Source organism: Dendrobates tinctorius, unplaced genomic scaffold, assembly GCF_039654945.1.
Source record: "Dendrobates tinctorius isolate UK_male_01 unplaced genomic scaffold, ASM3965494v1 ptg000171l, whole genome shotgun sequence".
Taxonomy (NCBI): Eukaryota; Metazoa; Chordata; class Amphibia; order Anura; family Dendrobatidae; genus Dendrobates; species Dendrobates tinctorius.
In genome coordinates, this window is record NW_027361838.1 from 23,754,565 (window position 1) to 23,779,325 (window position 24,761).

General features: G+C 45.9%; 1 protein-coding gene across 1 annotated transcript in view; it reads left to right on the forward strand.

Annotated features, from left to right (window-relative positions):
- The window catches only part of GNAL (G protein subunit alpha L), a 383,393-nt gene continuing 358,632 nt past the window's right edge, over positions 1-24,761 (forward strand). The window contains exon 1 of the mRNA XM_073550978.1: positions 1-724. Coding sequence (XP_073407079.1) covers positions 328-724 — 397 coding nt within the window. The 5' untranslated portion in view covers positions 1-327. The remainder of the gene's footprint in view (positions 725-24,761) is intronic.

Here is a 24,761-nt window from a genome sequence, read left to right on the forward strand (position 1 = left end):
AGTGGACCGGCTAGTACCGCGCTGGAGCTGAGTGTCAGGTGACCTCCGGCGGGCGCTGTGTGTGCGTGCATGTGTGCTCTGCCCGACGGGAGAAGATGCAAGATGGCACGCTGGGCATGTGAGCGGATCGGCGGAGCAGTGCTGGCAGATCACGTCGCTGTGGGGACTCCCGGCCGGATGATGAGGGGCTAATCTCCGCTCCCGTGCTGTCATTCTTCTCGGTGTCACCTCCGCTGTACGCCTCCGAACCGCCCGTATTAGCCGACCTCTGCCATCGATCTGCTGCTGTTGATCGGCGGGGCCCCGCACGTGCAGCTCGCCGGCGCCATGGGGCTGTGCTACAGCCTCCGGCCGCGGCTCTTCGGTGACCCCAGTGGCTCCATCTCCAATGCGGCCACCAGCTCGGAGAGTGAGCAGCCCCCGGAGCTGTCAGCGCCGCTCCGAGCCGGGGACCTGCGGCACGGCGAGCAGAGCCAGCCCAGGGATGGGCAGCAGTGCAAGCCTGGCCGGGGGGACAGTGCGGACGGGCAGCTGCTGCTCCAGAACGGCGGGGACGGCAGGCAGCACAAGCAGCAGCAGCATCCCCTGCAGAAGGGATGGGACAAGCTCCGGCTGGAGGAGAAGGAGGCCGAGAAGGAGGCCAAGAAAGTCAGCAAGAGCATAGACCGGGTCCTGAAGGAGCAGAAGAGGGAGTACAAGCAGACACACCGGCTGCTGCTGCTGGGTAAGACACAGGGGCAGCCTGTTCATGTAGGACCCACACTCCTCAGGGGTGGGCTGCGCCTGCCCTAATATGGTGGGCCCACACTGACACCTCCTGTGTATGTATTGTGCTCATGGCGGTCCCCCACCCAAGCGGCAGTGGAGGGGATGGATGGGTCATGGGCAGCAATCGCAGGATTGGAGATGAAAAGGCGGCAGTGATTTAACCCTCGCAGGCCTGGCTGCTTGTGTTTCTACCGTTGACCCTACTGTATATTTTGGCATTGTTACTCCGTTATCACCTTGTTCTTTCCCATCACTCTCTATTTGATGTAGCAGCACCTGTCTGGTTCTTTGTGGGTTAACCTGCTGCGTTATTATAAGTGCGCTAAATCCAGATGACTGCGCCAGGCTTAGCTCTGCTACATCTGCATGTCGCATTGTTAGTTGCCTCGGGGGAATGGGAAGGTGAGTGTGTAATTGATAAATCTGTAGTAATGTGATCCTCGGGGATGTGGCGTTGTGCTTTGCTGCTTCACTCTGACTATTCAGGCGTATAATCTGTCCTAAGGGAAAAGGCCTGGAGCTCCCTGTGGTCCTGGCAGGCTGCTAATGGAGGCCCGGACCTGTCACGTTACACCTCACGGTCACTGTCTCTGCAGGACGTATTCTAACATTTTCTTTTATTTTCCTCCATTTCTAAGGCACTGATCAGACTTTCCAACAAACAGAATAAGTGGTCCGTCACATCAGTTATGCAAACAGAAGCAGAGCAACCCCATTTATTATTATTTACTTTTATTTTATTTTTTTTTTAGAAATGTAGAATAAGTTCTGCCCAAAAAAATGAACCCCCATAATAATCATTGTGGCCCCTCTGCTTTTGATTCTGTAACTGATCATTTATGCTGTTCCCAAAATGGAACATAATGTCCTAACTGGTAGCTAAAGAATAAAAAGTCATATTTCTGTGACAGCTGAAATTCACATGTAGGATACGACCACATGTGACGGCAATTTTACAGGAAAACCCTTACAGGTTTTCTCACTACAAGGGCAATGCTTTCTCAATCTGGGTGTTTGCCCCCATCAAAATAAAAATACTTAGGCCGGGGTCACACTAACCAACGCAAAATACGGTCAGTATTTTACATGCGTAATACGGATGAATGGCCCCTAAACAGTGCTCCGTATGTCATCCGTAAGCAAGGTGTGGTCGCGTATTTTGCGCATGTAATCATCCGTATGGTGATATTTTCTCGCAGGCTTGCAAAATGGACATATAATGGAGCCCTATGACAGGGTTTATAACACAAACCAAAGAATAGATCTAGAGATATATATATATATATGTATGTATTCTATGTGTCTATATCTATTCTTTCGTTTCTTTATTAAACCTGTCAGTGTGAGTTTACTGTATAGCGCACTGAATTGCTGCCTTTGCTAAAAGACACCGGGTGCGTATTTTTCGCAAGTCACATGTGTGGTCCGTGTGTAATCCGTATTTTTTGCGTACCCATAGACTTGCATTGGCATATTACGGGCGTAGTACGCTGACAATCGCAGCATGCTGCGAGTGGCACGGACCGTAGAATACGGATGAGAAATATACGGCTGGTGCGAGGGACCCCATAGAGAATCATTGGTCCGTGTCTAATGCGTGCTTTTAGCGCCTCTCACTCAGCCGTATTCCTCGCCAGTGTGACCCCGGCCTTATACTCACCTCCCTTACTGGTGCCGTTCCAGCTGTGTCAGAATTCCTGGGGCTCAAGTGAGGTTGTGATGTCACGCGAGCTCTGCTCCCAATTTCCTCCGACGTCCCTGTCTTCAGACGTATCTTCACATCAACAGGAAGTCATAGGTGCGACTGCTCTCTGACTTCCTGTTCATGCTAGATACATACAAAGACGGGGACGGTGACGTCACAACAACCTCACTTGAGCCTCGGGATTATTCTGACACCGCTGGAATGACATCGGCATGAGAGGTGAGTATAGGTGTTTTTATTTTAACAGGGGCAAACGTGAGGAATGAGAAGGGTTGTCTGAGTAGTAGTGGACAACCACTTTAATTGATTTTGCTCAGACCCCCATCGATCAGCTGTTTGCAGCTCCTGCGGTGGCCGGATGTATACCGTGTAAGAGGACTGCTCCATACACTGTCAAGTGGCGATTCTTGGGTACCGCAACTTGGAACCCATTCACTTCAATAGTAACTGAGCTTCAGCAGTTGAGAACATCTGCTACATAGTGTACGGAGCTGTGCGGTTCTGCTTGTGTACACCTTTTACATCACAATGCAGTGGGAGCTGCAAACGGCTATTTGGTGGGGAGAGTTATATCTATGTAGAGGTCTCTAATAGTATCATAAGACCAGGTGATCCCTTTAACTCTACCCTACAGTTCTGTAGATATATGGTACCAAATAAGAATACGTTATTCTTCATACTGAAAAAAGTAATTTTTGTGTAGCTGCATCTTAAGTCATAACTTTTTCTATTTAACATCCTATTCATGGTAAAGTGTTTATCCAGACTTGGAGTTCAAGTCTGCAGTCATTCTATTTGACTGCACACTTGTTAATCCTCACAGCGCGCAGAGTGCATGCTATCAGGATTCTCTGGTTCCAGCGCAGGGAGCAGGCAGTCATATTGCATGTATGCGGTTTGCATACTTCGGCCACATTATGACAAGGCGTGTCCGGACATACACTCTTCACTTTTATTGAACGAGGACGTGCATATCTATTTGGCATGTGACTGAATGTATGAAAATCGCATATCTGCGGTCATACACCCACCTGCTACTGGCATAGAAAAATCCTAATAGCATGCACTGTGCGTGCTGTGAGGATTCACAAGTCTGCAGTCAGAGTACCTGCAGGTATAGTAGAACAAGGCACTCCTGAATGGAGGTGCACAAGTGGGGGCCCAATCCGTAATCCATTATATGAAGAACTTGGCACTAGGACATAATGCGAGAAAATTATTTTAATTGTTGTCCACAGTAAAACATGATGTTTCTGTCTGTCGTAGATTTAAGGACCAGACTAGTGCATGTCAATAACAGGAAGCTCTTGCAGTTGTCTAACATGTGGACGAGCACATGGAGTCAGTCACGTCCACAATTTGCAGACATGGCAGGCCAGAATTTTAATATGGCTCTCTGAATCCAGCCTGAGGCTAGATATGTACAACCATGTGAGTGTTACCATCTGAGAGAAGCGGACTGATTTTGTTATTTTATTTATTTTTTTATCCAAATTTTTTTTTTCCACTGAAGGTGTTCCCTCTTCCAGATCCGTAAAAACCCCTGTGAAAGTCATATGTTTATTAAAATTTACTCTGCAAAATATCTTTTAGACACAAATGCAAAATGGAAGCAAATTGGAAACCTTGTGTTTTGCATTTGTGTCTTACAGATCTGCAGATCGGATCAGAATAGGACCTGTTATAAGTCTCACGGAGCTTACTTTCAGGCCACGTTCAGACAGTCAGTATTTGGTGAGTTTTTTACCTCAGTATTTATAAGCCAACATCAGTAGTTGAACAATCAGAGGAAAAGTATAATAGAAACATGTCACCACTTCTGTATTTATCACCCACTCCTGGTTTTGGCTTACACTGAGGTAAAAAACTCACCAAATTTCTGAATGTGGGAATGCGGCCTTTTAGGTCCGTGATTTTAGCAGATGTGTGACTACAGACATTTTACTCTATGGGTCTTAGTGTTGATTGGAGACACACATCTAAGTGATATGCTTCCACTGAATACATATAAGTAAAACATACCTCCCAACTATTGAAGAAGGGAAAGAGGGACAAAGGCTGCGTGCGCAGCTGCAAATTTTAGGCCACACCCATTTCACTACTTGTCACACCCATGTCCACACCCAACGGCACCCATTTAGCACTGCTGATCACACTGCCTGGTACTGAGGGCACAGTGGCTGGCCTTATGGGCACAGTGGCTGGTACTGTGGGCACACTGCCTGGTACTAAGAAAAAGAAAGAGAGAGAAAACAGAGCGAGAGAGAGAGAACAGAGAGAGAATGAAAGGGGAAAGAACAGAGAGAGAGAGGAGAAAGGAAGAACAGATAGAAAGAACAAAGAGAAAGAGAGGAAAAACAGAGAGAGAACAGAGAGAGAAAGGGGAAAGAAAGAACAGAGAGAACGAGAGGAAATAAAGAAAGAACAAAGAAAGAGGGGACAGAAAAAAGAGCAGAGAGAAGGAAAGAGGGGAAAGAAAGAACAGAGCTATAGAAAGAAAGGGGAAAGAAGGAAAGAAAGAGAACAAAGAGAGGAAAGAAGGGAAAGAGAACAGAACACAGAGAGAAAGCAAGGGGAAAGAAAGAACAGAGAGAGAAAGGGGAAAGAAAAAACAGAGAAAAAGAGAAGGAGAAAGAACAAGAGAAAGAAGAAAGAAAGAACAGAGAAAGAAAGAGGAAATAAAGAGAACAGAGAGAAAGAAAAAGGGGACAGAAAAAAGAACAGGGGGAGAGAGAAGGAAAGAGGGGGAAAGGAAGAACAGAGATAGAAAGAGGGGACAGAAAAGAACAGAGAAAGAAACAGGGGACAGAAAAATGAACAAAGGGAGAGGGAAAGAAAGAATAGAAAGAGGAAAAAAAAAAAGAACAGAGAAAGAGGGGAAAGAAAGAAAAAGAACAGAGAGAGAGAGAAAAAAAAGATTAGAGAAAGAAAAAAACAGAGAGAATTAAAGGGAAGGTGCCATCCCAAAAAAAAATTTTCAGCGATTGAAAAAAAATGTAAAGAATTAATGTTTACATTTTCTTAAAAAATATTATCATTTGTTTTTAATTTTGTAAAATATGAAAAATAATCTTAAAAAGTTTGGCATTTCCACTTGTTAACACTAGGGGGAGCAGCTACTGAAATTTGGCACAAAAACCTAGTGTACAACTAGCTCACATTACTGCCCTGCAGTAATTATGGGCGGAATCTGATGACATGGGTGTGGTGTCACTCCTCTCCTCCCCTTCTGGGTGTTTGCTAAGGGAAAAGAGAGGATGACATCTAGGAACACAGTGAGCAGCCATTTTGCTGGGGCCTGCAAAGTTACTGACTGTCTTTGCATGCAAAGTCTGGATCAGAACAGGCCATCAATCAGCAGAAATGTTTCCTGGATTTCTGTGGAGCAGACGGTCCATCCATGTGTATAAAACACTGCGCTCTATGTACAATCCCTGGCACCGAACAGGGTGCCCCCCATAGACCAGCACACTGCTCTCCTGAAATACTCTGTGCTGCTGTGCTGGTCTATGGGGGGGGCACAGAGGGAGATATGGGGGAGGAGCAGTGTGACAGCAGCACAGAGTATTTCAGGAGAGCAGTGTACTGGTCTATGGGGGGCACAGAGGGAGATATATGGGGGAGGAGCAGGGTGACAGCAGCACAGAGTATTTCAGGAGAGCAGTGTGCTGGTCTATGGGGGTCACAGAGGGAGATATATGGGGGAGGAGCAAGGTGACAGCACCACAGAAATCCAGGAAACATTTCTGCTGATTGATGGCCTGTTCTGACCCAGACTTTGCATGCAAAGACCCCATTCCCCCCTCAGATCCTGTCCTGGCGATGTGTGAAAGCGAGGCGACAGGCGCAGTCCGGGGTGACGCTGGGAAGCAGGCTGGGGGGAAATGTAGCCATATACCGTAGTAACGATAAAAATGAGACCCCTCTCTTCAGCTGCCTCACCCGCCCTCCCCTGACTGCACCTAACTATTACCCCTGTGTGCAGGTGCTCAGCCAGAACCACCCTAGAATGGGTCCCCTTTTAGCAGATATTACTGCCATAGGGTTCTCACATAATATCGCCATATAGTTCACACATAATGCCGCCATATAGATCATACACAATACCACCATGTAGATCACATATAAAACCAGCAGGGTGACAGCAGCACAGAGTATTTCAGGAGAGCAGTATCACACAGGATAGGATTAGATACACAGCTCCGCAGTCAGTATCACACGGGATAGGATTAGATACACAGCTCAGCAGTCAGTATCACACAGGATAGGATTAGATACACAGCTCAGCAGTCAGTATCACACAGGATAGGATTAGATAGACAGCTCAGCAGTCAGTATCACACAGGATAGGATTAGATAGACAGCTCAGCAGCCAGTGTCACACAGGATAGGATTAGATACACGGCTCAGCAGTCAGTATCACACAGGATAGGATTAGATACACGGCTCAGCAGACAGTATCACACAGGATAGGGTTAGATACACGGTTCAGCATACATTATCACACAGGATATGATTAGATACACGGCTCAGCAGTATCACACAGGATAGGATTAGATACACGGCTCAGCAGACAGTATCACACATGATAGAATTAGATACACGGCTCAGCAGTCAGTATCACACTGGATAGGATTAGATACACGGCTCAGCAGTCAGTATCACACAGGAGAGGATTAGATACACTGAGAAAATGGAAACGGTCTTAGGAGCGCAGGAAAGAGACTCAGACAAGAGATGGGGTTAAACCACAACGCGTTTCGACGGAGGATCCGTCTTCATCAGGTGGAAGTTCCATGGCCATACTTGCAGACTGTATGAGTCCTCCACAGATATGCAAATCAAGATGGCAGCGCCCAGTGGCTACATTAAAACATTATTACAAACAAACCATAAATCCTAGTTAGTACAACATTTGCTGAAACAACATGTTTTGTTACTTACTCTTTTTTTGCAAATTATATAAAATTACGGCACCTTCCCTTTTAAAGATTCTATAAAGATACTATAGCAGCCCAGCTCCCATTGTAATGCCCACCTTAGCCTCCTGCTGCAGGACATATCATGATCCGCTCACAAGGTCTGCATCCCCGATTCCAAGGCGATCCTGCTGTCCGCGCTGTCGGATGAGGACATGGTGATGGATCTGAAGCATTCCTGGTTCCGTCACAATCTCCTCATGAAATTACCTAATTTCCGGTCAGCTTCCAGCACATCACTTCCGGTGGACTGTCATGTGCAAGTTTTAAAGTGCTCCTCGGGGCTCCGCCGTGTACTCCTGTGTCCGTTGGAAAAACCCACTTTGTAAGCCTCGTACACACTTGGCTTCGTTCCGTACATCCCGTACACATGGCTTCGCTTCGTATACCCCATACACGCGACTCCACTCCGTACGCCTCGTACACACACGACTGCGCTCTGTACTCCTTGTACACCTCATACACACGTGGCTCCGTACACGCGCGGCTCTGCTACATCCACCCTGTAAACCTCTCCTGACCCCACACAGAAACTTCACCTCATCCAGCACCATAACAACAAGCACAGCAGAGTCCTGCAGACACGGAGGCCCCTGATCATGTGACCCCCTAACTCCTCCCCTCCTGTGAACTCATCACAGGTCCTGTGTGCGCAGCCACAGAACAGTGCAGCCACATCATTGTAGGCTGCGGTGGGTCTCTGGGAGGGTGTGAATGGGGTCAGTGCATGGAGGCTCAGTGCAGTGTGGGAAAAATAGCATCCCGGGCAGGTGGGGGGGTGTCAAAAACGGAACTGTCCCGCGAGAATCGGGACGGTTGGGAGCTATGAGTAAAATAATGTAGGATTTTGCTTTGTCAGCCAGAACTGCAGGATATTGAGAATATCACTGTTAGGTTTGCGCACTCACTCACGTGTTGGATAATAATGCTCATACAGTCTTGCAAGCATCCTTTTTGGTTTTGGTTCTGTCCCATAGTTTACATTTCTAAGGCAAAATCAGGATTTGGTTAAGCTCTTTTTTTTCTCCACCTTATTTGTCATTTTAATGGATTTTCAAAAATGGGTCTAAAAAAAAATAGCAGTTTGAAATGTTTTTTTATAGGAGTTAGTTAAGTAGCTTCACCATAATTTTGGAAACTGGGTGGAATTTTGCCAGGAGGATGCGAAGCGAAGAACAGATAATAATCATAATTTGCACCAAAACAGTGGCGCGTCATTTACAGCAAAACTGTGCTTTGGTGCCTACTGGAGTAGAATTTCTTGCAGTGGCATCAGCAGGTTAAAGATGCACCGCATAGATTCAGAGGAGCGCTCTAAATGTATTGGGCACATCTTGCTCTTGTACTCATCATCAAGGCTTGCAAAATGAAGTGTCGTGGGGCAGTTAAGGGCCCAATGTCTGGATTGCTGGTGGTACAAGCCACTAATGAGATTGAGGCTATGTGCACACGTGCGGAATTTCCGCCGAAATTTCGGCAGCGATTCCGCAGCTTCCTGCCGCAGGAAATTTGCGGGAAATCCGCATGCGGAATTTCCTCAAAAAAGTAGCGTTTTGCAAGCGTAATTACCTTGCAGAATGCTAGCGTTGTCCAAGCAATCTGTAGCATCGCTTGGAAAACTGATTGACAGGTTGGTTCAGGATAGGAAAAATGTGGTCAGACAATCCGTGCTGCGAATCACTAAAAACTCGGATTATTAATACAGTGGTCTTTATTCTACGCGTTTCAGAGTTTCACAGAACTCCTTCCTCAGGAACCCACCAGGTTTTTCCTGATGAAGTTCTGTGAGACTCTAAAACGCGTAGAATAAAGACCACTGTATTAATAATCCGAGTTTTTAGTGATTCGCAGCGCGGATTGTCTGACCACATTTTTCCTATCCTGAATCTTCTATGTTGGTCCCTCGTGGATCTGTGGTTCTGCAGCAGTGAATCCTCCATTGCCTGTTGCAAAACTCCATTTGGTGAGTGTATTACTTGCAGTTGTTATCTGCACACTGGATAATGCACTATTGCGCTATTTCTCTTTTACAGCAATCTTAGTATATCACTGACAGGTTGGTCACACTCGTCAAGCATAGTGTTTGACTAGTTGACCAACTTTTTACTATTGAGGCTGCCTATGTGGCATCAGTAGTAAAAAGATATAATGTTAAAAATAAAAAATTGTGATATTCTCACCTTCCGGCGTCCCCCGCAGCGTCCACAGGCCTCAGCGATGCTCCCGGCAAGTCCCGTTCCCAGCGATGCCTTGCGACAATGACCCCAGATGACGTAGCATCTCGCGAGACCGCTACGTCATCACAGGTCATTGTCACAAGGCATCACTGAGAACGGAAGTTGGAGGGAGCATCGCTGAGGCCTGGGGACGCTGCGGGGGCCGCCGGAAGGTGAGAATATCACAATTTTGTTTTAATTCTTTTTTTAACAGGGATATGGTACCCAGGGCCTGGAGGAGAGGCTCCTCTCCTCCAGACCCTGGGTACCATCCACACATTTTCCGCTTACTTTGCGCATGTTGGGCATAGCCACATGCGGAAAGTAAGCAGAACAATGCTTTCCTATGTGTGCGGAATTCCCGCGATTCCGCAAAAAGAATGAGCATGCTGCATATTTTTCCGCAATGCGATTCCGCCCCCCTGGTGAGTATAATTAACGCTTTTTTTTTTTCTTATCTTTCAGGTTACATCGGGGGGGGGGGGGGGGCTTATCTACAGCATTACAGAATGCTGTAGATAAGCCCCTGATGGTGGTGCCAGCAGCTCATACTCAAAAAAAGGGGTGACAGATTCCCTTTAAAACCGACCTGAATCCATGTTCTTTGGGGTTTCAGCTACCCTCCGGTAGGTGAGGCCCTGGAGAAATTCCGACTCTGGGGGGGTGCTGTACCCTTATTCCTCAGCGCTGTTAAAAGGTGTATCAGCGGTCGTTAAGGGTTTAAAGTGAGGTTTCTAACTGAAACTATTAGTCCTCTTGCACTTGACCGTAATAATCGGCTGAGCGCTTGCTGCCCGCAGTTTGTTTTTTTTTTCTCCTCCACATCCGAGAATCTGAATCATATCTGGTTGTGATCAGCATAATCGTAATGATTTTGATGGGGAAAAAAATTGACCGGGTAATACTAGCCTAACAATGACAAAATTGAGAGAAAATATGAGCAACCTAAATACCGTTTTCCTTTTTTTTTTTTTTTTTTTTTTCAGTGGTTTGTGTGGTTTGTACGTGACTATTATACATTTTTCATCTTGGATCTATTGTACTGATGCTCAGATCATTTGCTGCTTTTTTTCGACTATAAGGAACAGTTGAAGTTGCATTATGACTTTCACCAATATGTGTGCAATATGCTTTTGTTTTGAATGGGTTTTTCAATTGAATAAATGTGTAATTTCTGGATGTTCAAACACTGGAGATGGGGACTTTGGGACCCCTTTTTCTGCGATTGGATTATCAGTGATCTTACATTTAGAGCAAATCCTGTGGGAAAATAATCTATTCAGTGGAAAAACTTACTAAATTACAAAACTACTATTATTACTTCTGAGACTTTTAGCCTGTATCCATTTTTTAATTTATCCATTTTAGAGATGTAATAAAATTCTCAGATTTGTAAACTGGGGGATGATCGTGACACCTTTTTTGCCATTGTCACTTGCAGCAGGCACCTCGCTACTGTGTTCACTTTTCTGGCATTGGGTTGGGATTGGCAATGTGAATAACATCAAACAGTCCTTTCTCCCAATGTCAGGCAGTGCTTGCAGAATACTGAAGGTTATGTAACTGATCACTGAGGCTCTGAGATGTTCTTTCCGGTAAGCAGTGCCTGACATTGGGTATCTTGGGGAATAAACCGGATGTCGTGTGTGGTTTTTTTTTTTGTTTGTTTGTCTTTAATAAAGCTTCCAGCAGGGTCATGCAGTCGGTAACAGACATCCAATTCTGACTCCTCCGACTCCTTCAGATATGGCTTTTATAATAATTAGGAATGCCAGATGCCCTGCAGCAAAATAGTGACATTAAGCACTCTCTACCTCCTGAAAAACGCATGAAAGGAAAATTGCAACAAGCTATACGTTTAGTAAATTAATCACGTATAGTAATATTTATATGCTTTTTATTTTGAAGACAGAGACAGAGTTTCTCCCTGCGCTGACTCCACCTGAAACTGGCTCCGTCTTTCTTATGGAAACATTAATTCTTTGCTGAAACAACAACACAAATGATGATAATTAGCTGCAAACACTATTATAATTTGTAACCCTGCTTCTTTTGTTATTACTTTATATTACCAAGTGAACACAAAAGGCATGAGAATATCTAAATATAAATGTATCTTCATAATGACAACGCAGAATGTTCTGTACGGAGATTAAAATCAGTGGGGTAGAATTCTACCCCAGAAAGTTTACTGCGCCTTGGGCTGGCTAAAATCCTCCTAATGGCTTTGTGATAGGACTGGACATACACTGATGTTGTGATGTTCCAACATGTACTATTAGCCTCAGACTTTTGTGGTTTATAAAAGGTTGTCTACTATTATTGATAGCACAAATACAGTAATCTGTCACCAGGTTTATGCTGCCCTATAAGAGAGCTGCATAAAGTAGGTACAGGAACCCTGATTCCAGCACCTTGTCTTAAAGGGAATCTTTTACCCTTTTTTTTGCCCTATCAGCTGCCGGCATTGATATCAGGGGCTTATCTACAGCATTCTGTAATGCTGTAGATAAGCCCCCAATGTAACCTGAAAGATAAGAAAAACACGTTATATTATGTTCACCGGAGGGAGCGGTCCGATGGGTGTCGCAGTTCGATCCGGCTGCTCCCATCTTCATACGATGCCGTCCTCTTCTTCCCTTCCTGTAGTAGCTCCCGGCGCAGGCTCACTGCTCTGCCCTCCAGGGAGCTCTCAGGCACACATCGCCAATGCTCACACAGCTGCTCCACAGGCTGTTAGGCTAGTTTCACATTTGTGCTTTTGAGTGCAGCGGCCTGCGCACGGCCGCCTCTAAGCCCCGCCCCTGCCGCGCCTCCGCCGGTAGCTCCGCCTACCGGCGCATGACGCTGCATGCGTCCCCTATCTTTATCACTGGGGGCGCAGGCCGTGTGCAGTATGCGTTTGGCGGCGCATGCATCCTTTTCACGGTGTGCCGAGCGCAACCAAACTGCAGCAAACGCATACTGCGCACGGCCTGTGCCAACCAGTGATAAAGATAGGGGACGCATGCAGCGTCATGCGCCGGTAGGCGGAGCTACCGGAGGAGGCGCGGCAGGGCTTAGCGACGGCCGTGCGCAGGCCGTCGCTGCGCTCAAAAGCGCAAATGTGAAACTAGCCTCAGCGAGGAGATCCTTCTCCTCACAGGAACTTCCAAACTGGACCAATCAGGTCCCAGCATTCACCCCTTGTGACCTACCCTGGCCACCTTATATGGTCCGTAGCCACGCCCACTGGGTCACATGGCTATGACCTCATCACAGGTCCTTCACACACTTACAAAGCCTTTTACTATAGGCGTTTTCAGACACACCCCTGGGTGGGTTTCTAGGTAACCAGAACCCGCCCATCTCTCTAGTTACCTGAAGACTTTTCCCTTACACTTAGAAACAACACCTCAGCCATGATATTGCTGATCACACATACACAAGTCTCCATCTCAGAGCCACCCACTTTGAGATACATAACTATTCTTCAGGATTCTGCCACTCATCCGTTCTCTTGGGACATCCACACTGCGCCCCCTAGTGGACACAGTGGTCATTACACCACATACCCCGCCCCTCTGTTCAAACTTGTGGGGTTGAACACACAATCTTACACCAGGATCTCGAGACCAGGCACTCATTACACCTTGCCCCCCAGGTCGAGAGAACCATCTCCATCTGTCATACGGCCTTATCTCTGCGTTAGGCCTCCCCCGCCCTCAGCGGTCAAAATATCGGTCATTGTCTTTGACCCTCCAGTTGCAGTCTGTCTGCGTCATCAGACACTGTTTAGTCACCACCCTCCTAGAGTGTGCTTCGTCACCTGACCGTTCTCCCACTGACCGGCTCTCCCGGTTGGTACGGTTATCAGTCTTAAACGGTCCTACTGTCTGGCCTGAGTCTGACCCATTCAGCGTCTCACAGGAACTGCGGTCGCTCAGCCTCGCACGGCCCGTCAAACTGCCACTTGCTGACATTCTTCAGCCACCTGCCATATCACTACTTGGAGGAACACTTCGGGTCCTTACATCTTGGGTTGGAGGCAGCTGCCACCTCGTATTCCGTACTTCTTTATTAATTCGCTGACGGTCCATCCTCAACTGCTCAATTTCTTGCAGGTACCCCACTCGATACTCCACGAGCATCCGAAAGTCTCTCAGGCTCTCCATGGAGCCAACCACGATGATGGGAATTCTACCCACTTCACTGGATACCGGGTTTTCGTTATCAGGAGTGATCCTCACCCTCACCACACCGGAGATATTCACAAGGTCTTGCATTATCTTCCCGGATCTCCCAATGATTCTCCCAATCAGAGCTTTGGGTACCGGAACCACGTCTTTCAGTAAACCCAGCCGATCCATAGCCTCCCTGGCTAACTCCAGGCGTCGAGCAGCTTTCACATTACTCTGCCTGACCAACTGTTTGACGTGGAGACACTGCAAATGCATCTCTTTCAGGACAGCTACCCGGTTTGCTGTATCTTCTCTGGCGGATATTATCACTAACTGCTGAGTCTCAGGTGCCCAGTGCACCTCACACGCCTTGACCGCCTCTTTGAAAGCCTCATGCACACCTTCCTCCGCACAGGCGTCTTGCATGTCTTCTGGAACGTCAATCACAGTCTTGAAGGACGTGGTCTTGCTCTCTTCCAGGCCAGGAGGCTCTGGCCTTACCACGGACACTTCCCTCACTACAGTTGACCCGACTGGGTGACTGTCTTCTTCCGTTCTTATCTCATCAACTTCACATGGTTGGACCACTTCATGACCCTTGGCCACTATGGCTACTGGCAGTTCTGTCTTATTATCACTCACGCTTACCTGCGGTAAGTCTTCGTCCAATTTCTCCTGCAGAAGACTGTTAACTACTCCTCTGAGTTCCTCCATCTCTTCCTTGAGGTTCTTGTTCACACTTTGCCAGGTGGACAGGTGACCTCTGAGCTCCAAGATCTCTTTCTTGAGCTCCTCGACCCTGTGCTCAGCCGTTTGTCTCAGGACTCTTTCTCGATTGACACATTCATCCACCTCCTCTCTGAGGGCCTTATTCAGTCCTTGCCACGTTACCATGTGGCCTTTGAGCTCAGAGACTTCTTTCTCTAGCACTTCTATTCTGTGCTCCCTTTCTTTCTCAGAGCCACAGTCACCCCCAGATATTAAGTCATCGCTCCAGTTACTCACTAACCGTGTGACTACTTCAGCCGTCTTATCCACCAGGTCAGCGTCAGTTTTGTCACGAGTTTCAGTCAGCACAGCACTAGATTCTGTCCTAGTGGTGGCTACTGGCAACAACACGTCACAGTCACACCACATCGTACGGTGAACCCCCAAGACACTCTCTATCCGTGTGTCAGCTCCGCTCTTTTTGTTTACCACACCATTCTCATTCACACTGTGGTACCCATCAGGTGACGTCAGGTCAGTAAATTCATCTGACGCAATTCTTTCTCTGGTCGCCTCCACCTCTGACCTCTCCACGTCTGGAGCCGTCACAGTCTTCGTATGGGTTAGCCCACCAGTAGGAACATCAACCCTCGTGGCATATATCATCAAACCTGACAAAGTCCCGGCCCCACTCCAAGGCATACACTACGTCTGATGGTATACTGCCCCCTTGGCACTCACTGCCTCCAAGCCCCTCAAACATTACTCTGTCTACCGCACAGTTCACCGTGACCCCGTGTTTACAGCAAACCTGAACCCTTTTCTCGGTCAGACAGAAAGTGAGAGGAGTTCCTACCAGAGTCACCTGACTCTTTGAGTCCAACCATCCCGAGATTCTTTCCCGATGCAGCATCACGGTACACACTTGCGGCCAGTCATCACCCGAAAAGAATATCCCACAGTCTGGAAATGACATACATGAACACTGCAGTTTCCCAGACATACCCACTGAGCCAACCAGTGCTGCCATTTCTTCAAACTCGGCCCCTTTCTGAACCACCACCCCAATTTGGGTTACCGCCTCCCTCTGAGACTCCACCCCCTTTTGGGACTCCACTTTTTTGGTTACCACCCCAATTTGGGACTCCACCCCCTTTTGGGCTACCACCCCGGTTTGGGTCACCGCCCCCTTTTCGGACTCCACCCCCTTTCGGGATATCCCCATGTCTGTTATACCGGTCTTCTCAGACCACAGTTCACACCACACAGTTTGTCTCTTACAATACCACACAAGTCTTTGTTGGCACCACCACAGCTCCTGCAGTCACGCACCACCGGCTGCTGTACACACACAGCGGCTAGAGTCACTGCAGCTCCTGCTGCGCCGTCTTCGTGGACCCGCCGATCCACCGGAAGCCGCTTGTCACCTTCGTGACCCCACTGAGCCACATCAAGCCGCTTGTCACCTTCTTGACTCCCACTGAGCCACCGCAAGCTGAGTCGAGAAAAAAGAAGAAAAAACACACCACAAAAAGCTCAAAAACTCACGTGTCCTGACTGTGCTATTCAGGACGCTCCTGTCTCCACCTGAGACCGTCCAACACATAGGGCGCACCGGATGCGATTCAGGGAGCGACCCTCCTCCCAGGGTCTCCCCACACACCAGCCTCACCAGGTCCAGGGGCTCGGGGGGGTGCTCTTCAGTACATCTGTCTCCGCCTGAGACTGCCAAACACTCGTACCTCACCAGGTCCAAGGTCACACCACGTGCTCCTGGGATTCGACTCTGCTCTCAGGGCTGACCCTCCAGGACCTTTCCTCACTGAACCCTCCAGGTACACTGTCTTCCTCACTGACCCAGGTCAGTACCACACGAACACCTGTCCGATACCTGTGTCGGCCACACGGGTCACCATTTTACTCATTGACCCAGGTCAGTACCACACGAACACCAGTCCATGTCTCCTGTGTTGCCCACACAGGTCCTCGGGTACCTCTTCTCCGCAGAGGCACCCTAGCAATCACCAGTCTTTCACCTGGGGAAGCGGCCGCACTGGGCTCACCGATCTGGACAGCGCCTTACTCACTAGGCCGCCCCACAGTTTTCCAGAACCACAGCCGGACAGTGGCTTCCCCACTTGCAGGCCATCACAGGCTCTGCTCACACGTGGCTGGTCAGCAGCACATCACACGGCTTCCACAACCGTCAGCCCTCCCGGCTCAGCGTTGCTCTTTGCCACCAAATTTTGCAGTCCTTATCCGTTGCTCCCAGCAACAAGGCTACACCACTGCCCATAGCCTTCTCCACCAATTGTGAGGTAGCGCTGTCATACAAGGTTGGGAGACACTCGCTTGGCAGCAAATCATCCGGTACGGGTTTTCCATAAAACCATATCAGTCCGTGAGGTTTATTATTCAGCATAAACCAAAGGAAGCACCACAAAGTTCATATCAGCATAGCGTCTATTATATAGGCTATTCAGCCTCATCATTGTCTCACCAGTCAGGGTTCCTTATGCGGCTTCACCATCGCATACGTTAGTTCCCTCCAGGGAGCTCTCAGGCACACATCGCCAATGCTCACACAGCCGCTCCACAGGCTGTTAGTGAGGAGATCCTTCTCACAGGACCTTCCAAACTGGACCAATCAGGTCCCAGCATTTATTGACCTACCCTGGCCACCTTATATGGTCTGTAGCCACACCCACTGGGTCACATGGCTATGACCTCATCACAGGTCCTTCACACACTTACAAAGCCTTTTACTATATGCGTTTTCAGACACACCCCTGGGTGGGTTTGTAGGTAACGAGAACCCGCCCATCTCTCTAGTTACCTGAAGACTTCTCCCTTATACTTAGAAACAACACCTCAGCCATGATATTGCTGATCACACATACACAAGTCTCCATCTCAAAGCCACCCAGATACATAACCATCCTTCAGGATTCTGACACTCATCCGTTCTCTTGGGGCATCCACACAGCGCCCCCTAGTGGACACAGTGGTCATTACACCACAGCACATGTATTAATAATCTGAATATTAACATATTATCACTTGAATTTTTTATGATTGGTTAAATTATACACCCTTGCAGTGCCTTATACTCCCAGGCCTACCCACCTTTTTTTTCTGTACTTGTCCTCCCCCATTTCTGTTGGTATACATATTTGTTTTTATAAAACTTACAATAAAAATGTTTTTAGCCTTTCTTAAAAAAGTTGTGTTGTTGGTTATTGGTGTTTATGTACAGACGTTGCCAATAGTTTTTGAGATTGACCCAAATTAGATTTTTTTTTTTAGTCGGATGATTCTATGGCTACTGAATTACAATTATAAGCATTTTACGTTAAGTTTATACAAAAACTCAATATTTCCAGTGTTGACCCTTACTTTCCAAAACTTCTGCAATTTATCTTAGCAGCTGGATATCCGCTTCAGGATGAAATCCTGACTGACACCCGTTGTTGTCTACAGTGCCTTGAGTTTATCACAATTTCTGCTTTAGCTTGTCCACCCTCTTTTTTTTTTTTTTTTTTTTTTTGAGGATTGACCACTAGAGTTGAGTGAATTTGTTCGGATTCGGTTCCGAATACGATCGGTAGCGAATATTGCTTTTGCAATATTGGTCGAACACAGCCTTGCGAAAGTACTGTATTCGGCACGAATAGGATACCAATATGGCACGAATATGGCAAATCCAGATTTGGCAACCGAATCCGAACAAATTTGCTCAACTCTAATTGTCACTTGAATGGGCAAGTGTGATCCACAAATTGGACCAAAGTACGACTTGTTTCTTTTTTTTATGACGACTCGTGTGTAAAAGACCCATACAAGTCATGGAAGAGTCTGGATTGGCTGTTAGTTGCATGAGTTAAATCCCATAGAAAATCTGTGGAAAGATTTGACGAAGTGAAGCTTGCAAACTCAAGAATATTAGTGAACTTCCCACAGGGCTGTGGAGTCGTTAAGCCAAACCTCAGACTCCTCAATTTGCCTGACTCCACAGCACTGGTCACTAGGGTGACCGCAAAAAATCGATGTCGGAATTTTGTCCGTCTGGACCCCACAAAACGATTCCCCTTTCCAGATATTGAGAGAGCCAAAATTTGAGCTCGATCAAACTACGTTAACCCGTGCCGCTCGTCGCTCAAAGTTTTAAAAAATCCAAATTGAGGTATTTTAAGATTTAGTTATTTTGCATAGTCTGTTAGACTATAAAGAATGTGACAACAACATTGCAGAAATAGCCCTGACCAAATTTTCGAACCATTTGTGGTATTTGAATGCAGAGTTGGTGGGATTATCGTTTTTTGATCCCACCATTACAGACAATGAAAAGTTGTTAATGGCTAATAAATTGCTCAGTAGCACAGATGAACCATCAGAGCACGCTAGGGTTGTAAATCCAAAAGTTAGGAAAGAAAAATTAAAAGAGGTAGGAAGTAACCGACTTTAACGACCTCCTGACAAAAGATAAAGAACAAAAGCAATATGTCCTGCAAGTTGTAAGCAAATGCCGAGCATTATATTCTGACGTTTCAAAAACTACTTTAACAAAAGCTCTAGAATAGATTAGATAACTATGTAAAATTATCAACTCATGTAGGTTAGCGTGCTCTGATACTTTGAGCGACGAGCGGCACGGGTTAACGTCGTTTGATCGAGCTCAAATTTTGGCTCTCTCAATATCTGGAAAGGGGAATCGTTTTGTGGGGTCCAGACGAACAAGATTGACATTTTTTCCCCCCCATATGAGATCCGGTCACCCTACTGGTCACTACTGAGCATGTACATAAAGTGCAGCACAGATTCATCTCAACTAAAAGCAGAGATCCTTAGATCAGGAACAGAACAGACATTTATAGGACATTTCATAACTTTCCCAAATACTTCTGTAAATTTTTTTCACAACATCCTGCACTGAACACCATTTATTGTCTTTTAGATGTCGTCCTATTTTATACAACTTTGACTCCAAAGCCCTTATTGCCCAACAGGATTGGGCTACAATTGCTCGGGAATGCTGGCAGAAGTTGGTGTCTGTCTGTGCCTCATGTTTGATGCAGCCAAGGGTGCTCGAACAAGTACTAACAGTGAAAATAACTTGGCACTCAACTTACGATGTCCATGAATGCAAAGAATTTTTTTATTTAATGCAGTCTGTAAATGTTTCGGCCTATATGGCCTTCATCAGTCCGACTGCTTTTTAGAAAAGAGGTTCGGTGGGAAGGTTAGTGAAATGAACGTAATATAAGCTCCTGCAGTATGAAGTATAAGGAAAGCTGTCCAGCTCCCTAAACTCCCTAAAATAAAAATAAAAAAAAGCAGAATCCTACAAGTTTAGGGAGCTGAACAGCTTTCCTTATACTTCATACTGCAGGAGCTTATATTACGTTCATTTCACTAACTTTCCCACCGAACCTCTCTTCTAAAAAGAATTCGGACTGATGAAGGCCAAGTAGGCCGAAACGTTTACAGACTGCATTAAATAAAAAAATTCTTTCCGTTCATGGACATCATAAGTTGAGTGCCAAGTTATTTTCACGGTTGTGTTTTGGTTTGGGTAACCTACTTGTGCACCCTACAGTAGTGCCACGCTATATTTCACACAAACAAGTACTAACGACACTTCTCATGAAGGGGATAATTCTCAGTGTAACTAGTCATTTAGGAAATTTGGCCCTGATTCATCAAAATGTTTTTGCAAGATTTGTGGCATAAAACTGATAAGTCGCAAAAGTTTTGTGCAACTCAATGTTGTGCATACCTTTAGAAACTTTTGCCGTTTTCTTACCGGTTTCGGCCTTCTCTGGCAAAATGAGTGGAGCTGTGGTGGGACATGGGTGTGATGCCACAGCTTGTCGAATTCATTATGAGCTGTTGTGTACCTTCCACCTAAAATCCTACTCCAGTCCCTGACGTGTGGGAAGTCACACACCAGTTTTCAGACGCTCCCGATTCATTAAGAGACTGAGCTTCACACAATTGTCAAGATGTCAGTGACAGAGACTTTCAGGAGGCCTCCATTGTAACCAATCGGCTCACCCGCAGTTCCATTGCAAGTGTGCGCTAGCAGTGGTGAGTATTCCATTTAAACTGATTGACAGCAGCAGTTAAATGGTTAACAGCAGTCATCTTGGCCTATATCTGGCTCATACTATTTACATATTGTCTATGTAATATAGCTGGCATCAGCCTCATGTGAACATTGCTCAGCTCTTGAGCATTTGCCAAATGGGGGTAGTCCTACAAACGTGTAAATGTAGGTCATTATGCATTAAGGGATTAATACTGACTTTGCCATTAAAATGGTGCTTTTGTATAGCTCAAAAAAAGGAAAGTGATGCAGTTACTGCCCATCATTGGTCTGCACTCATCTCTACTACCTGGTCCCTCTCAACACACAGGAAATGACAGCTTGGCCATTCATTGGCCGCAGCAGTTATGCGCCTGAGTCAGTGATTGGCTGCAGCTGGTTACATGTCACTGTGTCAAGATATTATTGTTAGAGCAGGAAGTAGAGTCCTGCGTGGCATCTGGCAGGATTGGCACAGGAGTGAGGGGGCAATCGGCGAGGTCATTCTTGTTTTTGTTGCTATTTTAATCCACTTTGGACCTTTTATAATTGTGTATGTGCACAATCGCTATACAGAGGCATGCTTCTTGGAGACTTAACTACTGTCATATTCCATCTGACTTACCGCAGCTTTATTTTCCGGCTCGGTCTTCTCTCTAACGTTAGTGTGTTGTGAGCCATAGTACAGCCGTGTGCACGAAACCTTTCAGTAATTTGTCTATCCCTGGGTTAATCATTTGGCGCTGTGTACACATTTCTGTTGACCATTTAGCCCTGATAGTCCTTTTTTATTTTAGAGTGCAGGCAGGATGGATAGGAAAGTCGCCCAGTAGGAAGCCTTATTCCACTGTCACTCCGGAGTTATGGTGACACTGTGACTTCATGCTCACGAGGGAAAACAACTAAATGTTTTGAGAACATTTGGAAAGATGGGAAAGTCTGTGGGATGAAACCGGATTATTAGCGATGTGACGGTTAGCCGCGGCGTTGCCGGCTATTTTTGGCGCTCCTCGGATTAGAGTCCAGAGTTTGTTTATTTAACAAATTACTAGCAGGTGCATGTGTAATGTCTTCAGATCACACTCAATAAGCATGTGTGCAATCACCGCGGCGGAAGAGCAAATTATTGCTGATAAAGGATGCTCAAATGAACAGGCTAAAGATAAAATATAAATACAAAGCTTTGTGAAGCTGCGTTCTCTATTTTCCATGACCTTTTATGTGTTCAATCAGTGTGGTAAGAAATAAACAAGAATGGACCAAAAATATATATTATGTATAGGAAATACTAGAACGGACATACTATAGCGCCACTCTTGTCTACAGGCTGTATTTTGTATTGTTTTTAAAAAGAACCTGACAGTTGGTGCATGTTGCTTGATCCACGGGCCACTTGTATCATACGCAGGCTGAATGAACTCGGCCATGTATGTTTGATTGCCACTGCGGAGACAAGTCAAATGGGCTTCTCTACCCCCCCACTGCCTTCGATCGACAGTTCTCTACACGCACATGGGCAGAGACCTTTTTCGATCCAGAGCAGCAGGCGGGAAGGAGCTTCCAGGGACCCCGCCTGTCTGACTAGTGTACAGTAGCCTGGCCCCCCAGAAGCTAAAAAAGTACGGTTTCCTTTAAAAAGCCACAGCATTTCAGAGTCAGACATGCCTGACTGAGTTCATACTACTAATGCGTGATACATGCTGCCCGTGGATATGGCAGCATGGATCAGCTGTCAGGTTCTTTTTAAGCCGCACAAACTTGTAAAATATTGCCTGTGGAAAAAGTGCTGGTATTTCTTAGGGGATAACTTCCAAACTTGAAAATACCTCTTATTAGTGGGATAGGGAATCACTTCCTGATTGCTGTGAGTCCGACTGCTTGGAGCCCCATCAATCCCCCAAAAATTGGGGCTTTCAGGAGCACTATGTGAATGGAACAGTGTTTGAACATGCACACTGCTACTTCATTCTTAATTTGTCTCTTAAGAAAGCTGAGCTCTGTTTTCGGCTTGTTTTCAGCACTCCTGTTTGTAAAAATTAATGGGACAGCAGAGCACATGATCAAACGCTGCTCCATTCACTCTGAGCTCTTCAGAGCCCTGCTTCTCCGGAAGTTATGACCCTATCTGTCAGATGATAACCTCCAAAATACCAATTAAAAGCCTGGTTTATTTAATTTCCTATAAACTGAACTGAGAAACAGTATTGAACTGAATTGGAGTGACCACATGGTTAATTCCAGACTTGAACATCTGAAAAGTTGCTGTTTCTTAGAATTTTTATGCACAATAAGTCTCTGAAATGGAGGCTGTCAGACCACACTGACAGTAAAAAGTAAGCACATTGCCTTATAAGGGATATAGCCCTTATAAAAATCTCATCACAACGTTTTTGGGATGCATTGCTGCCATCAGTTTCTAAAGGAGTTAATGTTTTCTGATGAAATGGAAAAATGTCTAACTTTTACTTCTGATAGGTGTTTTGTGTTGTAAATTAAATGTACTGTAGCTATAATAGATTTCCAGATCATTATATTCTCGTTTACTTCACATTTGGAATTGGGGTTGTATAAATGCTTTCAAAAATTGGCGTGTTGATAAAAATAAATTATCGTATATACTCGTGTATAAGGCGATTTTTTTTTTTTTTTTTTTTTTCCCCCCAACACTTTTTTCTGCTGAAAACGTTCCCCTCGGCTCATACACGAGTCAATTGTGCCAGACGGCAGCGCGGGAGTGACGCAGCAGCGGGTCACAGGAGGCAGGAGCCGGTGGCTGTATCTGTGCCCGCTGCTAAAGAGAAATGAATCTCCACTGCACTGGCAATGAATATTCATTTCTCTTATAGCACGCACAGTGACACCCGCAGCCGCCGGCTTCCAGAAGACATCCTACTCACCTTCCTGCGCGCCCTCGCTGCATCTTGTTGGTTCCGGCGCCAGCAGGATTTCTGGCTGAGCGATAACGAGGCCCCACTCTTTAACCCCTTCACTACCAAGGGTGGTTTGCACGTTAACTACCGGGCCAATTTTTACAATTCTGACCACTGTACCTTTATGAGGTCATAACTCTGGAACGCTTTCATGGATCCTGGTGATTATGACATTGTTTTCTCGTGACATATTGTACTTCATGTTCGTGGTAAAATTGCATTCAAATAACTTGCGTTTATTTGTGAAAAAAACGGAAATTTGGCGAAAATTTTGAAAATTTCGCAATTTTCCAACTTTGAATTTTTATGCCCTTAAATCACAGCGATACGGCACACAAAAAACTTAATACATAACATTTCCCACATGTTTACTTTACATCAGCACAATTTTGCAACCAAAATTTTTTTTTGCTAGGAAGTTATAAGGGTTAAAATTTGACCAGCGATTTCTCATTTTTGCAACACCATTTTATTTTTAGGGACCACTTCGCATTTGAAGCCACTTTGAGGGGTCTATATGATAGAAAATACCCAAAAGTGACACCATTCTAAAAACTGCACCCCTCAAGGTGCTTAAAACCACATTCAAGAAGTTTATTAACCCTTTAGGTGCGTCACAGGAATTTTTTGAATATTAAAAAAAAAATGAACATTTAACTTTTTTTCACAAAAAAAATACTTCAGGTTCAATTTTCTTTATTTTACCAAGGGTAACAGGAGAAATTGGACTGCAAAAGTTATTGTGCAATTTGTCCTGACTACGCTGATACCTGATATGTGGGGGGGAACCACTGTTTCGGCGCATGGCAGAGCTCAGAATGGAAGGAGCGCCGTTTGACTTTTTCAATGCAAAATTGGCTGGAATTCAGATCGGACGCCATGTCACGTTTGGCGAGCCCCTGATGTACCTAAACAGTGGAAACCCCCCAAGTGACCCCATTTTGGAAACTAGACCCCCCAAGGAACTTATCTAGATATGTGGTGAGAACTTTGAACCCACAAGGGCTTCACAGAAGTTTATAACGTACAGCGGTACAATTAAAAAATCATATTTTTTCCACAAAAATGATCTTTTCACCCACAATTTTTATTTTTCCAAGGGTAACAGGACCCTAAAAGTTCTTGTGCAATTTGTCCTGAGTACGCTGATACCCCATATGTGGGTGTAAATGACTATTTGGGCGCATAGCAGAGCTCGGAAGGGAAGCAG